This window comes from Vanellus vanellus (assembly GCF_965231255.1).
Source record: "Vanellus vanellus genome assembly, chromosome: 21".
Taxonomy (NCBI): Eukaryota; Metazoa; Chordata; class Aves; order Charadriiformes; family Charadriidae; genus Vanellus; species Vanellus vanellus.
In genome coordinates, this window is record NC_138926.1 from 9,099,006 (window position 1) to 9,114,879 (window position 15,874).

The 15,874-nt window shown below is 65.9% G+C and overlaps 1 protein-coding gene across 1 annotated transcript in view; it reads left to right on the forward strand.

Annotated features, from left to right (window-relative positions):
• Positions 1 to 15,631, forward strand: part of PHLDB1 (pleckstrin homology like domain family B member 1) — a 17,652-nt gene extending 2,021 nt beyond the window's left edge. Inside the window, exons 3-25 of the mRNA XM_082493915.1 lie at positions 1,169 to 1,226; positions 1,316 to 1,576; positions 2,938 to 4,040; positions 4,775 to 5,017; positions 5,090 to 5,227; positions 5,354 to 5,491; positions 7,557 to 7,685; positions 8,920 to 9,075; positions 9,188 to 9,298; positions 9,456 to 9,545; positions 10,211 to 10,333; positions 11,150 to 11,287; positions 11,795 to 11,947; positions 12,345 to 12,512; positions 12,827 to 12,943; positions 13,066 to 13,159; positions 13,338 to 13,382; positions 13,808 to 14,099; positions 14,207 to 14,297; positions 14,367 to 14,513; positions 14,650 to 14,869; positions 14,960 to 15,045; positions 15,291 to 15,631. Coding sequence (XP_082350041.1) covers positions 1,169 to 1,226; positions 1,316 to 1,576; positions 2,938 to 4,040; positions 4,775 to 5,017; positions 5,090 to 5,227; positions 5,354 to 5,491; positions 7,557 to 7,685; positions 8,920 to 9,075; positions 9,188 to 9,298; positions 9,456 to 9,545; positions 10,211 to 10,333; positions 11,150 to 11,287; positions 11,795 to 11,947; positions 12,345 to 12,512; positions 12,827 to 12,943; positions 13,066 to 13,159; positions 13,338 to 13,382; positions 13,808 to 14,099; positions 14,207 to 14,297; positions 14,367 to 14,513; positions 14,650 to 14,869; positions 14,960 to 15,045; positions 15,291 to 15,431 — 4,242 coding nt within the window. The 3' untranslated portion in view covers positions 15,432 to 15,631. The remainder of the gene's footprint in view (positions 1 to 1,168; positions 1,227 to 1,315; positions 1,577 to 2,937; positions 4,041 to 4,774; positions 5,018 to 5,089; positions 5,228 to 5,353; positions 5,492 to 7,556; positions 7,686 to 8,919; positions 9,076 to 9,187; positions 9,299 to 9,455; positions 9,546 to 10,210; positions 10,334 to 11,149; positions 11,288 to 11,794; positions 11,948 to 12,344; positions 12,513 to 12,826; positions 12,944 to 13,065; positions 13,160 to 13,337; positions 13,383 to 13,807; positions 14,100 to 14,206; positions 14,298 to 14,366; positions 14,514 to 14,649; positions 14,870 to 14,959; positions 15,046 to 15,290) is intronic.
• The last annotated feature ends 243 nt before the right edge of the window (positions 15,632 to 15,874 follow it).

A 15,874-nucleotide genomic window follows, 5' to 3' on the forward strand; every position in this document is an offset into this window, starting at 1 on the left:
CCGGGCGGGTCCCGGGGGGACCCTCCGCCGCTAGGCCCGGCCCCCGCCGTCCCCGCCCGCCGCCCCTCCCCGGGGGCGGTGCGCGGCGCTGCCCGGGCGGCAGCGGCGCGGCGGCGCGGTGAGTGCGGCGGGGCGCGGGGGGGACACGCGTGCCCGTGGGGGGGTGGTGGATTTGGGGCTTGGGGGGGAACGCTCCCCGTCCCTCCGCGGTTGCAAACCCCTTTTGCCCCCCTGCCCCGGCCGGCCGCGCTGCGCCCCCGCCGCGGCGGGGGGGAGACGGGACGGACGGACCCCACCCGCGTGGGCGCCGCCGCCGCGTCCCCTCGGGGGACAATATGGCCACGTGGCTGGCGGAGAAGGGACGCGACGGCTCCGGTGGGACGGGCCCGTGGGGTCCCCGTGGTGGGGGGCGACAGCCGGGGTCTGGCGGGGGATCGGAAGGGGGGTCGGCTGAGGCCCCCCCCCGCCTGGGTGGCGGCAGGCAGGTACCCCGCGGGGCAGCGCCGCCTCTGTGCCCGGCCACAGCGGGATGCACCGTGGGGCTGCGAGGGCAGCCCGTAGGGTGGGGGTACCCCGCTTTGCCGGGGAGACACCCGGGTCAGTGACACCCGGTTGGTGACACCCCGAGCCGGAGGGGCCATTGCCAGACCGGGCACTGGCATCGCCGCCCCGCAGCGGGATGCTCTCGCCAAGCTGGGGTGCTGCAAGGAGCATGGCTCCTTCCCTCCCTACGCCTTGGACGAGGACGGCGAGGCTCCCACGGCGGCGATGGCGGTTAATCCGTGCTGCCTCTCGGCTCGGCTCGGTTCGCCTCGCCGCAGGCCTGGGCTGCTCCGAAAAACACGTCCTCTCCGGCGAGGGATTTTCGGCTGTGGCTGTCGGTGCAGAGCGAGCCTCTCCCTGGGGCCCTGGCAGGCGCTTCAAAAGCGGGGTGTGTCTGCAGTGTGGAGCCTTCGGCCGCCTGCCGCTCCCCGCTGCCGGCACGCGGCTCCCTGGCACCGTGGACATCGGGCGAGCAGGCAGCATGGGAGCAGGCGGCACGCAGCCATGCTCCCCTTCCCCGGCCACCTTCCTCCCCTTCACTCGGCAGCCTTCCCCTGGGAGTGCTGCCGCTTTGGGCTAAGAAAAGGCGCTTTGCAGCCTGGGACAGGAGCTGTCTTGTCTGCAGCTGGCGGCCCCGCAGGCCCTGGAGTGCGGCCAGCTCCCCGGCGGCAGCACGGCCCCCAGTGGGGACCCCAGCTGTGCCTGTGCCTGCCACACGCTGCCGGGGACTGACCTGGATTTCAGCCTCCCCCTAAGCCTCTGCTGACGGCAGGAGCCCGCTCCCCTCCTGGGGACGTGTCAAAGGGCTGGGCAACACCCAGCTGCCTGCCTGCACCGGCTCCTGCCTCGCCGCACTCTGGCACCGCTGCGGCACGGGTGGCTGAGCCCTCTTCCCCTCTCTCCCCAGGGTGCACCATCTGCCTGGGCCAGGCCACCTTCCTCCGCTTCAACCACCCTGCCGAGGCTAAGTGGATGAAGAGCATGATCCCGGCGGGGGGACGGAGCCCCACGGCTCTCTACGGGCTACCAGCAAGTAAGTGACCCCTCCTCGTCCCCAGCGGGGCGGTGGGGATGACGGGGCACTCCCTGTCCTATGCCACCAGCCTTCCCGGCACATGATGCTCTCCTAATCCCAAGCTGCCGCGCTTGGCTGCAGATGTGCTGGCCGTTGACTCGGCATGGCAGCTGCTTGAGTGTTTGTTAATGATTAATATTGCCTCGGAAGAGGGTAATTGCAAGGGTGGCAAATCATGGCTCTAGCCTCTGCTCGGCCTGGCTGTGGCAGAGCCGTCACCCATCAGCCCATGCCAGGGATATGGGGTGCATGGGGGCCCCCTGGCTGCCTTGGAGCGGGTGTTTACGTGCTGTGGTGGCCATGCGGAGGCTGCAAAGGCCGTTTCCTGGGCTGCACTCCTCCATCTCGCCAGCTGCTTATCTTGCTGTGTCTGCCTGATGATGGGATAAGCGCCTGCGCCGTGGTCCGGCGCCACTCCCAGCTCCCGGGGATGTTCGAACCCCCGGCAGCCGTCCCTGCGCTGGCTGCCCTCATCCCTGCGCCAACTGGCACACCCTGGCACGGCGAGAGGAGCATGGCAGCCTCCTCATGCCACGTGTGTGCCGGGAAGGCAGCGCGCCCCGCAGCTGGGAGACAGGAGGAGGGATGCGGGGAGCTGCCATGGCTGTGGAGCATCCCGTGACTGCCGAGCATCCCGTGGCCACTGCCCTGCCAGACCGGGCGGGATTGCGCAGGCAGGGCTGCAGCACATCTCTCTGGGCACAGAGGCGCTGCTGCGGGGGGAGCCGCTGGGTGCCAGGAGGTGACGCAGCCTGGGTGGCACGCTGTCCTGGCCAGGCTCCGTGCCTGCTGCTATTAGCTTGTCCCCTGAGTGACAAGCACATCTGTGCTGTGCTGGGAGGACGGGGCAGCCCAGGCAGGGGGCACAGGGAGGCCACAGGCAACATGGCAGTGAATCCAGACACGCCGCGGGTCTGCGCTTGGTGGCTTTTGGCTGTGCATGTCTGGCTCCTCGCTGGGGTGCCAGGGACAAGTGATGGGTGCCGGCGGCTGGCATGGGCAGCTGCTCCCCAGGGAGCAGGGTCGGGAGCCGCCGGCAGCGGTGCAGGGATGTTGGAAGCAGGCGGCAGGGCTGCATTATCGGGTTTCTGTCTCCCTGGTGATGGGGCTGGCGGGATGCCGGCCTCCTCCTGGCACGGGAAACGGTGGCAGCGGGGCACAGGCAGCTCGGGGTGGTGGGGAAGGGAGCTGGGACGTGGCACAGGCTCTGCAAGGCTGCGTTGAGGGGTGATGCCGGGCTGCTCTGTGGCACTGCAGCCTGGGCAGGGGTTGGGGGGGTGTCCCACTGCACTGACGCCTGCCCCCATGTCTTCTGGCAGAGCCTGACGCCTTGGTGAACGGTGGCTGCCAGCCGGCCGAGCGTGGGTCTCCCAGCCACAGCTCCCTCGTCAGCTCCATCGAGAAGGACCTGCAGGACATCATGGACTCGCTGGTGCTGGAGGAGCCGGCGTCCCCCGCCGGCAAGAAGATGCCCGCCCGTGGCCGGTCCCCCCTCTCCCCCTTGGTGAACGGGGGTGGGCGCTGCCTCCTGTCCCCCCCGCCCAGCCCCGGGGCCGCCTCAGGGGGCTCCAGCTACGAGAATGCCTCCCCCTTCTTCTCCCCCCTTTCCTCCCCGGCCAGCAGCGGTGGCTATACCAGCCCCTCGCCCAGCAGCCAGGAGCAGGGGCTGGCCGTGCCCCCCCTCGTCCCACTCCGCTCCTCCAGCTACAACCACGCTGTGCAGCCCCCCCCCCAGTGCCCACCCCCCCTGCCCGGTGGGGGTCCTGGCGGCCCTTGGCCAGCTGAGGGGCTCGGGGACCACCGGGCAGGCAGCCCCCGGCTGACCCCCAAGGCCATGCCACGGCCACGGGGGGCCCTCCAGGAGCGGCCCCCCAGCCCTTTCCGGGATCCCCCGGCCCCCAGCCGGCAGCCCACTGGCAGGGTGGTCCCAGAGGCCCGGCTGCAGCCCCCCGAGAGCCCCCGGGCAGCCCGGAGGAACATGGAGAGCATGCGGGAGCTGCCCCCCCTGAGCCCCTCCATGTCACGACGGGCTGCCAGCCCCCGGGCGGCCCCTGATGCCCCCTCCCCACAGCCCCGGCTGGGCAGGGAGGTGCCCGGCAGCCCCCGCACCAGGCGCAAGGGTCTGGAGGAGCTGAGGGGTGCCGGGACCCCCTCGCCCCCGCTGTCAGTGGAGACCCCCCTGCGTCGCCCCAGCTTTGGCACCTGCCTGAGCCCAGTGTATGGGCTGGGCTCCCCAGCCATGCCCTCGCCCCGACAGAGCCCCCGCACCCCGAGGAAGCCATTGGGGGACCCACGGCCGCCAGCGGGGCCGCGGGAGCGCAAGAACAGCATCACGGAGATCAGCGACAACGAGGACGAGCTGCTGGAGTACCACCGGCGGCAGCGGCAGGAGCGGGTGCGGGAGCAGGAGATGGAGCGCTTGGTGAGCACCGGGGTTTTGGGGGTTCGAGCATGGGATGCTGCCTTTGTAAATGCCTTTTGGCTTTTGCTGCTTTAAACCCCCGCCCTTGCCTCTCAGGGATTTGCTGCAGCTGCCAGGCTGACGGCTTATCTGAGGGGATTACGGCCAGGAGCGGCCATCGGTGCATGGCAGCTCTCTGGGAGCACAAAGCCCCTGGCGTGCAGCAGCCCGGGGAAACCTGCCGGGTCGGCATGGCTCACACTGCAGTGCCCCTGGCTTTGCTGAACCATCCACGTCTCGTCTGGCCTGGCCAGGGCCGCGTCCACCAGCGACGGTGCAGTGGCTTTGTGGGTACTGCATCTATATTTAGGGTGGATGGAGTTTTTATAGAGGCAGCAGCTGCCTGGGTGGGGTTTGCCCTGTGCATCTGCCGGTGCCGCCGGAGCCCTGTTTACTCAGCCCTGACTCAACGCCCGGTGCGGGCGGCCTGAGTCACTGCCTGGAAATAGCGGAGGCGCTTGGTGGCCGCCGCTGCTGCCTGTAATTAGTCCGTCTCCAGCTCACTGCGTGCCTGGCTCTAGCGTGGGGTTGGGGCGGGCTGTATTGGGCTTTGCAATGTCCCCAGCCCGTCCCCGTGTGCAGGCAGGGCGAGGAGCGAGCCCGCATCTCGGTGCTTGCCATCAGGATGGGGTCCTGCGGGCTCTGGCAGCGGTGTGTGCTGGGACGGGCACCATGCTGACATTTCTTCCCTGCAGGAGCGGCAGCGCCTGGAGACCATCCTGAACCTCTGTGCTGAGTACACCAAGACGGACGGCACCGAGCCGGGCGACATGCAGCGGCTCCTGGCTGGCGATGCAGACGCTGGCCGGCAGGTGTCCGTGGGTTCTGTAGCTCTGGGCCATGCCACTAAGGAGCTGCGGCAGAGGGAGAGCCTGGAGAGGTCAGATGAGGAGAACCTGAAGGAGGAGTGCAGCAGCACTGAGAGCACCCACCACGAGGTGAGGGGGTGGCCGTGCCGTGCCATGCTGCGCTGTGCCATGCCGCACCATGCCAACCTGCCCTCTCCACAGCACGAGGAGCTGGAGGGCCCCCAGGCCAAGGAGGCGCAGTGGCTGGAGGAGGAGCGCGCCGGCGTGCTTGGCCGCTTAGACCAACTGAAGGGCCGCGTCAAGGAGCTGGAGCAGCAGCTGCAGGAGACGTCGCGAGAGGTGAGGGGACGGGGCACCCCACAAGCTGTCCTGTGGCTTGCTGCCCTCACCAGCCAGCGCCTGATCCCGTGGGCATGAGCTGGATCCAGCTGGGGCAGCTGTCCTGATGTGGCTGTTCCCCTCCAGGCAGAGATGGAGCGGGCGCTGCTGCAGGGTGAGCGGGAGGCGGAGGCGGCACGGCTGCGGCAGGAGCAGGAGGCGGCGCAGCAGCTGCAGGAGAAGCTCGCCAGCCTGGATGCCAGCATCCGGAAGGAGCGGGACAAGGTGAGCCCCCGGGGCAGGGCTCCCTGATGATGGCTGTGCTCTGCCCACCCCAGTGCTCACAGCTAGTGCCGCCGGTGCCCCACACTGCGGCGTTTCCCTGTGGATGTGTTCTCCTGTCCCCAGGCTCTGTGGAGGCATTGAGGAGCGCATCTCCTCTGGGTTTGCGTCGTGGGGGGTTTGTCTGTCTGTCCATCTCATCCGTCCATCCGTCTGCCTGGGACTGTTCCCACTGTTCCCCCTGTTCCTGCAGCAGGGATGATGCTTAGGCTGCGTTTTGGCCACCGTCCGTCATGCTGTCATGGTCTTGCAGGGAGGCTCTATTGGCGTGGGGCTGTCCCGGACAGCTGCTGCCTGCAGTGGGCGGCACCGGCCCTGGGGTGGGAGCCCCTGTGCCAGGGGGGCTGTGTCCTGCGGCGAGTCCTCCGGCTCTGCTGCCCCTCGGGGTGTCTTCACGCATGATGGTGGCCGCCGCCGTAGCGTTCAGCTGGCTGGAGGTGGCCAGGAAATCACTGCAGGTGTTGCACTCAGCTTGGTGGCTGAGGAGGGGGTCCTGGTCCCCTTCTCCTGGTGTTGTCTTTGATGCAGTTGCTGCCGTGATCTGCCAGCTGTGCCTGAAGGCACCTGCGCTGCTGTGTGTGTGGCACGCTCGTCCAGGCTGCTGGTTGCCAGCCGTCCCACAGCCTTGCAGGCTGCATGGCACAGCCCTGGGCGAGCTGTTCCATGGTGGGAAAGCCACCAGGACCTGGCTCCTTGCTGCCCGAGGCCAGTGTCCTTGCACAGCCTATGCACGGGTCCCACTGTGGCTCTGTGCTGCCATCATGCAGTGCCAGCATCCCTGGGGGTCTTGCCAGCCCTGTGGCCAGTGGTGCCCAGGCTGTTTGGTTGCCCGTGGCTGGGCAGAACTGCCACCTGTGCCTGCCAGCCGTGCCCCCACAGTGTTTGGGGGTTTTGTTCTGGTTTTGGTCTTCTAGCCCTTCTCAGGCATCTTCTCTAGGCAGGGGTGGCCTCATGCAGGGCCGGGAGAGGAGCACAGGGAAATCCCCCTCCCAACGTCTCTGCTCACCTAACTACCCGCTTTCCTAACCAGCCTGTGCTAATTGCACTAACAGCGCCTGCTCTGAAGTCTCCCATCACCTCTGACATCTCCGCATGCCTGGGAGCTCCCTGGGCACCTGGCAGTCCCTGTCCCGGGGTGCCCATCTGTGCCACCCCTGTCTCCCCCACCGCCTGTGCCCCTGTGTCCCTTTGCATGGACCCCCGTGTGTCCATCCTGCTGCAGGGTGGAGCGAGGTTTCTCGCAGCGGGTGTTTCCCAATGCCTGGCTGCCATACGGTGCTGCTGCAGCTGTGGGAGGTGATCCCCTGCGCCAGACCCACGTTGCTGGCCTCCATTGTGCTGCCCTGTGGCCGTGGGAGATGGGTTGGGGACGCTTCCCCCTCCTCCCGGGATCAGGAGCAAGTGTCTGCTCTGCCACTAGCTCGGTGCAGCCTGAGCATCTCTGGCAGCAGGGTTGTGCCTCAGTCTCCCGTTTTCGCTGTCATCCTGTGGGCAATGCTCGCCTTCCGATGGATAGGGGTGGTCCGTGGTCCCCCAGCCTGCGCATGGGACCTGCTGTGTTTAATTGGCAGCATCCGAGATGGCGAGCATCAATTAACAAAGCTAGTTAGTGGTTCAGAAGGTGTGTGTGGTGCAGCCATTTGCAGGATCGAGGTGACTTTATCCATGCTGTCAGCATCGATCTCGATCTTTTTGCTGCCCATAAGTGGGCTCTCGGCGTGGAAATGCGAGGCTGAGGTCGAGGGCTGGCCGTAACCCCTCTAACACTGCCCAGCCTGGGTCCCTGTGACTGTGGCTCTCTCAACCCCTCCACGGATGTGGTGATGCTCTTCCCCACGAGCCCCCTTTTTCCAGCCAAGCCCCTCTCTAACTTTGCAGCTTCTGCATGGCGTGAATTTGAGAAGTGTGTTTTCTCTCTCTTTTTTTTTTTTTTTTTCCTTTTTCTTTTTCCTTTTTTTTTTCCCTTTTTTTTTTTGTTTTTGTTTTGTCTCATTCTCCTCCGATTCAGGAAAGGGCAAAGGTTGATGCTGAAAGGAAGGAGCTAGAGCAACTCCAGGCACTTTACCATGAGTCGAAGAGCCACCTTGCTAAGTGCCCCGAGTCAATGCAGGAGCAGTTGCGGGAGCAGATGCGAAGGGTCAGTGTCTCCCTCCACCCCTCCCGGCCCATGGCCCACCTCCCTCCGCTCCAGCTTAGGCCAGCTCTTCCCCGCCAGCCGGGGCCGCACTGGGAGCGTCGCACCCGGGCTGGAGGTGGCTGGCACCGGGCACTGCCGTCCTGGTAAGCTTGCCGCTGGCCTGGGGCGCGATGCTGGCTGGGCAGAGTGTGGGGCTGCCCCCCACCGCGGAGCTGCCGAGCTCCTCCGGACTGGGCAGGGCGTGAGCACGGATCCAGCCCTGCAGATGAGGGCAGGCTGGGGAGCCTCGGGGACCGCCTGGTCCTCCTGTTCCAGCTATTTCCTGCAAGCATTCATTTACACGGTGCTGTCGGTTTACATTACTGCCGGTCTGCAGCATTTTTTCCCATTATCTGGTATTTTCCAGTAGCGACCGACCTTCCCCAGCCTGTGGCTGGTGCCTGCCCAGCCCTCACTGTGCAGATAAACTCGCAGTGCCGCAGCCTGTGAGGGGCAGGCACCCCCATGTTGGATGCGGGTCTGGCGTGTGGCAGGCAGGGATGGTGATGGGGCGGTCCCAGTGCACAGGAGCCCTTGGTAGCCACCACGCTGATGGTGCCATGCCATGCTCCCAAAGCGATGGCTGTCCTGCTGCCGGAGCAGTGGGAGACACGTCCCTACAGGGAGCGCGTTGCCATTGCTGCCGGGGCGGCACCAGCAGACCCTGAGCTGAGCGCTGCCGTGTGGTGTTGGTGCTTGAAGGCTTGGAGGACGCGCAGGCATTTGTCCAGTGCGGTGCTCGTCCGTGGGCACTCTGCCGCCCATCAGCTTGGTGACGTGGGGCTGCATGTTGCTGGTTATGCCAGTGCATGGTGTTTTGCCACCCGGTAGGGCACAGTGCTGTCCTGGATGCAGTTTGACAGGGGAAGCTAGTCTCTGAGGGCTGGGTGAAGCCCCCGGCTGCGACGAGCTCTGTGTCTCACGGGGGTGATGGCTCTGACCTGGCCGGTCCCCAGTGCCTCCATCGCCTTCTCCAGCCAGGCAGAGGTTGCTGGTGTCTCCCGCGCTGCTGGAGAGAGCTGCCTGCCTGTCCGCACAGGGTGCCAGGGACAGGCTTTGCCGCGGCTCCCATTCCCGGCCAGCACCAGCAGGACATGGGGGCATGGCAGGAGGTTTCGCTGCCAGAGACCTGCCTGCAGGACAGAGAGGTGCCCAGCCAGAGGGAGTGACATGCCATGCCCTTCTGTCTCCGAAGGAGGCAGAGGCACTGGAGGTGGAGGCCAAGCTGTTCGAGGACCTGGAGTTCCAGCAGCTGGAGCGGGAGAGCCGCCTCGAGGAGGAGCAGGAGGCACAGGGCCAGCAGCTCCTGCAGAGCCGGGCTGAGTGCCATCGCAGCATTGCCCGCAGGAAGGTAGGGGCCGAGGGGGGCAGCGGGGTCTGGTACGGTCGGGCTGTGCCCTATGGCCCTGGCTGAGCCCCGCAGCTCACTGGCAGCCAGCTCATCCCCACTGCCTGCTCCCCAGGAGCGTGTGGCTGCACTGGATGCTCAGGCTGCCCAGATCCGGCTGCAGAGCGCCCAGGAGGCCGAGCGCCTGGCCAGGGAGAGGAATGGCGTTCTGCAGCTCCTGCAGAAGGTAATGCAGCAGTCAGGGGGTCGACGTGCTCCCTGACCCTCAAGGTGCTCGAAGCAGGGGGCAAGGTTGCGCCGGCTCCTGCCGAGGTGAGCTTGGGGCGGACTGGCCATGGGGTGCCCATAACCGTCCGCTGCCTCTGCTCTCGCCCCATGCTCAGGAGAAGGAGAAGCTTGTCTCTATGGAGCGGCGATACCAGCTCGTCACCGGCGGCAGGAGCTTCCCCAAAATGTCCTCGGCTCTCAGAGAGGTAATTGGGGAGAGTGGGGTAAGGTCTCTACGGCTGCTCTGCTGCCACCCAGAGCCACTGTTGCCAATGGGGATGAGCCTGGTGAACCACAAGCTCTGCGCTGACACAGCTCCTGTGCTCCCAAGCACCTTCTGGCCAGAGTCAGGTGTTCCCTGCCGCTCAGAGCCTCTCCCTGGGCTGCAGAGACCATCACCAGGTTGGGAGGGAGGGACGGAAAGGCAGCAGAGCTGGGCTGGGGAGCAGCAGCGTCTTCCCTGCTGGGGTGCTTGGGTACTGCAGGATCCCTGGCGCAGTCCAGGCTTTAGCCAGTGGCTCGGGGAGGGCTGTGAGTGCCCATGGAAGGGCTCAGCATGCCTGCGGAGCACCCGGGACAGGCACTGCTGGTGTCCTGTCCTTGCTGGAGAGCAGGCACGGGGCTGCGTCAGTGCTGGGATGAGAGACTCCTAATTCATGTCCAAAGGCTTCTGGGTGGGAGTGGGTCACCCTGTTGCCCTGAATGGGGAGCCACAGCCACGATGCCCTCGGGGACTGCGGTGCTGCCCCACCTGCTGCTGGGGAGAGGGGCAGGATGGCAGTCCTCTTGCGCCCGCCCACAGTCAGGCTCCCGCTGCTGCCACCTTGCTGCCTGTGCCCACCTTGCCTATGTGATCTTTACCCTCCAACAGGAGACCCTCCATATCTCAGAGCCTTATGAGCTTTTGGAGGGAACTAAGCCCCTCAGCCCCCTGCCAGCAGCAGCTGCCTCCTTAGCTTCTCCTGCCGCCCGCTCCTACCCCAAGGCACAAGAGGTAACGGGACTAACTGCATTTGCTTGCTCGCTTGCCCCCTCCTTGGCTGAGCCGCCACCAGACCCCTCACACGGACTAACGTTCGGGCAGCAGGGCATCTCCGCAGCAGCACGCTAAGATGGCATGGCTGGGACATTTCTCAGTTAGCTCTCTGGCAGCTGTGCTCGTTAACACTCAGCCCCCAATTGCAGGAGCTCTCCTGAGCCTGCTGGGCATCCTGGCACCTGCTGCCGCTCTCGGTTTTAACCCCATCACGGTGCTGTGTGGCAAAGGCATCTCTGCGCTTCCCCCTCGGCTGCTGCTTGCCTGCTGGCCAGGCACCTGCTGACAGCATCCTTTAGGGACCAGCTAGCCTGGCTGCCCCGGAAAAAGAGCAAATCCCCAGCTTTAGCATGTTTGATTCAGGAAGGGTGAGGAAGAGGATTTCAAGCTGGCTTGGAGCAGCTTGAGCTGTCGCACCAGGGAGGGCTTGTGGCTGGGGTACCCTGTGGGACCCCCAGATCTGGGTGATGGGAACGGCTGAAGGCACCTGGGGCCTTGGCAGGGCAGCTGCAGCACCCAGTCCCCAGCCTGCACCTGGCAAAGCTCCTGCCTAAGGCAGGAGTGAGGTGGCGTGCCGGGACACCCAGCCCAGCTCGGGCACCCCGCTGCCAGCGTGGTGCTGCGCACCGTGGCAGCCCCAGGCAGGGAGGGCAGCAAAGCAGGGAAGGGCTGGGCAGGCGCACGGGGCGAGACTCGCTCCCGCTTTGCGGTCAGCGCCGTGATGCCAGCGCATGGGTCTAACTCTCCTCCTTCTCCCCCGCCATGGATTTCTAGGAGTACATGAGGCTGTCTGACGTTTTCAGGTTCTGCAGCAATGCGCACAGCCCCAGCCCGGACACTAAAGCTTCTGCTGCTGCCCCTGCTGCCGCTCAGCGCTCTTTCTTGCTTGCTGTACCTCCCGCAGCCGATGAGGTACCCACTCCAGAGCATGCTCACGGTTGCTCCCTTGGGTTGCCCGCTGCATCCCCGGCAGCGAGGATGCTGCAGTGGCCTCCCCGAGTGCCCTGGTGCTTGGAGCCCACCGCTTTTTTGGGCTGGGGGACTTGTCTGGCTGCAGCTGAGCAGGGAGCAGAGGCTGGAGCACCCGGTCTCCATGCGAGGGAGCACTTCTCACCTGCTCCGGATGGGCTTTGCCCTCTGGGGCAGCGGCAGTGGGACTGGGGAGCAGAGCGGGTGCGCAGCAGGGTGGGAGGGCGGCCCTTTACCTGTTGGACCCAGTCCTGGCCACCAGTCCCAGGCGGGGAGGATGCAGAGCAGGCGGAGACCTGACCCGGACCCCAGTGCTGGAGCAGCAGGCAGCACCAGCTCCCCTTCCTTCTGGGGACGTGGACCCTTTTGGGGGGGCTGCTCCTTCCCCTGTGCCTGCTTGCCCTTGCTCGGAGCCTCTTCTCCCAGTTTAATCTGCTTCTCTCTGCCCAGTACGTGACCATTGAGCAGCTCTCAGGCATCCTGGGTGGCCTCCATGCCCCTGCTGCTTCCCTGCTGGGCTGCGCCCCTCCAGCTCCTTCATCCACAGGCTGCGTTGCTCCTCCTCCTCTTCCATCTCTCTCTTCTCCCTCCGTCTCTGCAGAGGTTCGTGCCGTTTCCCTCCCTCCCCCCTGCGCAGTGATGCGGGTGCACCGGGAGGGGTGAGCTGCGGGTGATGCTCTCGCCAGCCCTTGGTCCCCTCACTGCCTTGCCACTGCTTTACTGCCTGCCTGGCACCCTGCCCAGCCCAGCATGCAGGGCAGGGGGTCTCTGTGCCCTCCCAGCACTGCCGTCGGCTCTCACCAGCCCCATGAGCAGCAATGGGGTTCTGGAGCTGCCGGGACTCAGCCAGGGAGTCCGTGGGGTCCCAGGGTCTGCAGGTCCCATTCTGGGGGGGGGGTGCAGGTGCAGGCAGGGATGCTCTGACCCCCCTCTCTCTGCGCGTCTGTCCCTCTCGCTGCATTTTGCCCTCCCTCCTTTCTCACACCGCGTCTCTCTCCAGATGGAGCAGCAGCTGCCAGGGGGGCCCACGTGGCTCCCGGCTCTTGATTTAGAGAAGTGGTACCAGGAGGTCATGGCTGGCTTTGAGACCTCTTCCTCCTCTCTCTGTCCTCCTTCTTCCCCTCCTCCGCTTCCAGCTAAAGCTCACTCCTCTCACAAGCCTCTCCAGGTAATCCCGGCTCCGTGCCGCCAGGGCTCAGGCTTCGGGGCTGCCGGCCACGGCGGGAGCGGGGCAGTGCAGGGACGTTCCTGCCGGGCACCCAGCTGCTGCAGCGGGCAGGGGCAGAGCGGACCCGCAGCGGGCAGCACACCTGGGGCAGGCAGCTGCTGCCTCCTCTTGCCTGCACACCTGCTAAGACGGCACCAACACAGGGGCAGAGTCTGGGGAGGGGATGCTCAGCCCAGCTGACGGCTGAGCCGTCTGTCCAGGGGGGCTTTTGCAGGCCTGCCATGCCCCTCTCACCTACCTGTCTCTGTGCCCAGGTCTATCGTGCCAAAACGGAAGGTGATGCTGGTGCCCTCACCCCTCGGATGAAGAGCAGGACCCCCTCATCCTCGCAGCTCAACCTCTCCGTGCTGGGGCGCAGCCCCTCTCCCAAGGTATGGCTGCCAGGGTGAGCTGAGCATCGCGTGGCCCCGGGCTCCTCGGCTGTGGCTCCTGCATGCCCGGTGCCAGCCCCCATCCCTGTCTCCTGCAGCTGACCGCCTGCCGTCCTGCCCAGGGTCCCCCCAGCCCGGCGGGTAGCCTGCCCCGCAACCTGGCGGCCACGCTGCAGGACATCGAGACCAAGCGCCAGCTGGCCCTGCAGCAGAAGGGTAAGCTCAGGACTTTGGGAGACGCTTCCCCCGCTGCCACTCGGGCAATGGAGAAGGGAGCCTGGCCGTGGGCGGCAGCGGCAGTGCTCCAGTGGGATGTGGTGCCTCTCTCACGGTCTCTCGCTTCCCCCCCCCACCTTTCTTCCTCCCGACCCCTCGCCCGATGGCGTGTCTCCAGCCGAGCCGCTCCCAGCAGAGCCCTTGCAGCCGGGCGATCTACCAGGTAGAGACGTGGGGCGGCTTGGACTGCCTAGAGCAGCCTGGAGGCAGCAGCATGGCTGTTCGCTGGCACCTTCTGCCACGTGTAGAAGAGGCATGACCAGCCCAGGACCCCGGGTGCCTCTCGGCATCCGCTTAGGGACAACCCTGCGTGTCCCTAACCTGCTAACGCTTTGCCCAGCCTGCTGCCAGCCTGGCGCATGTGTCCCCCGTGCCTGCTTGGGCCCCTTCCTTCTGCCCGGGCGGATGCTGCTTGCCGTACTCGCCAGGAACTTGTGACAGTGGCTCCCACCTCTGCACCCACCATCCCTCCCCAGCTCCAGCAGCGCCTCCAGCATCTTGTCCTGCCCATGTCATCCCCTTGCCTGCCATGGTGCAGCTCTGAGCGCAGCACGCTTAAGTCATTGTTGTCTTCTTTCTGTGGGGCAGGTCAGCAGGTGATTGAGGAGCAGAAGCGGCGGCTGGCGGAGCTGAAGCAGAAAGCGGCTGCTGAGGCTCAGTCCCAGTGGGAAGCCCTCCATGGGCAGCCCCCCTTTCCCAACGCCTTCCCCCTGCTCATGCATCACTCCATTCTCCACCACCACCGTCCCCACGGCGTTGGGTCCCGGGCCGAGGAGCTGGACCATGCGTATGACACCCTCAGCCTGGAGAGCTCAGACAGCGTGGAGACCAGCACCTCCACTGGCAACAACTCTGCCTGCTCGCCCGACAACATCTCCAGGTAATCCCGAGGCCAGCTCCCGTGGCCGGAGGGCCAGCCCACTCTGCTGGCCATGCTGCTGGCTCGAGGTCCTTCCTGGTGGTATGGCAGCTGTGCCTGTCTTGCAGTGCCAGCGGGATGGAGGCGGGGAAGATTGAGGAGATGGAGAAAATGCTGAAGGAGGCGCACGCTGAGAAGTCACGGCTGATGGAGTCCCGGGTGAGTGGGGGCACCGGCGGGGGAGCAGGTCCCCAGTCCCCATGGCTGAGCGCCTGTGCGTGCCGGCAGGAGCGAGAGATGGAGCTGCGGCGGCAGGCACTGGAGGACGAGCGCCGGCGCCGGGAGCAGCTGGAACGCCGGCTGCAGGATGAGACCACACGGCGGCAGAAGCTGGTGGAGAAGGAGGTCAAGCTGCGGGAGAAGCACTTCTCACAGGTGCAGGGCACGTGGGGTCCCCTGTCCCAGCCTGGACAGTGAGGCAGACCCAGCTCCCCACTGGTGTCCCAGGTGCCATCGGGGAGATGTGGCTCTCGTCGCCGGTGGGCTTTGCAGGGCTGTGTTGCTTTTCCAGGCTCGTCCCCTGACGCGGTACCTCCCCATCCGCAAGGAGGATTTCGACCTGCGGCTGCACATCGAGTCCTCGGGCCACAGCGTGGACACCTGCTATCATGTCATCCTGACGGAGAAGATGTGCAAGGGCTACCTGGTCAAGATGGGTGGCAAGATCAAATCTTGGAAGAAGCGCTGGTTTGTCTTTGACCGCATGAAGCGCACCCTCTCCTACTACGTGGGTGAGTCCCTGTGCTGCCCCGCACTATTGCCCCCTTCCCACACCGTTGCCCTCAGCGCCATGGTCAACACCGGTTCCTTCCCTCGGGCAGATAAACATGAGACGAAGCTGAAGGGCGTCATCTACTTCCAAGCCATCGAAGAGGTTTACTATGACCACCTCCGCAGTGCAGCAAAGGTGAGAGACAGGCACTGTGACTGCTGTGGTGCCCACCAGGCTCCCCCAGCATCGCTGTCCCCCCAGCATCGCCCTTGGCTGTGCGGGCAGGGGGCAGCTGGTACCGGGGATGCTCCTGGCGTGGTCCGTGCTCCCTAATCCTGCTGGCTGCCCTGCGTGCCGATGGCAGCACCCCTGTGCTGAGCATTTAAGGGGGGCAGAGGGGGGCAGGCTGGAGCGCCCACCCTCCCTCCTCTGCTCCCTAGAGCCCCAACCCTGTGCTCACCTTCTGCGTCAAGACCCATGACCGCCTCTACTACATGGTGGCACCCTCAGCTGAGGCCATGCGCATCTGGATGGATGTCATCGTCACTGGGGCGGAGGGGTACACCCAGTTCATGAACTGAGGGGAGGGGATATGCTGCACACCCTAGTGCCACCAGCGCCACGTACCCCCGAGAGGAGCCCTGGGGGGCCACGGTCCCTGCTGCGACATGCACCCAGGGTGGTGGAGTGACACCGGGCATCACCTGCTCCGCGAAGCGACTTTTTTTTTTTTTTTTTAAATGTTGACTTTTTGAAATCAAAAAAAGTTATTGGAAATGTATTGAAGTGCCGAAATGCAAAGAGGGGGCGGGGCTGGGGAAGGGGCGGGGTCTCCGCGGGCAGGCGGGGCGCGCGCGCGAACGGGGCGGGCCGCACGTGGCTCTGTTGCCCTCCGGCTGCGCGCGCATGCGTGCGTCTAACGCCACTACGCACGCCCCTTGCCCCACACCGGCGCCCTTAGCCAATGGGGTCGCAGCTCCCGTCGTGCCCACTTCCGGCTTCCCCCGACGTGGCCCAATGAGGA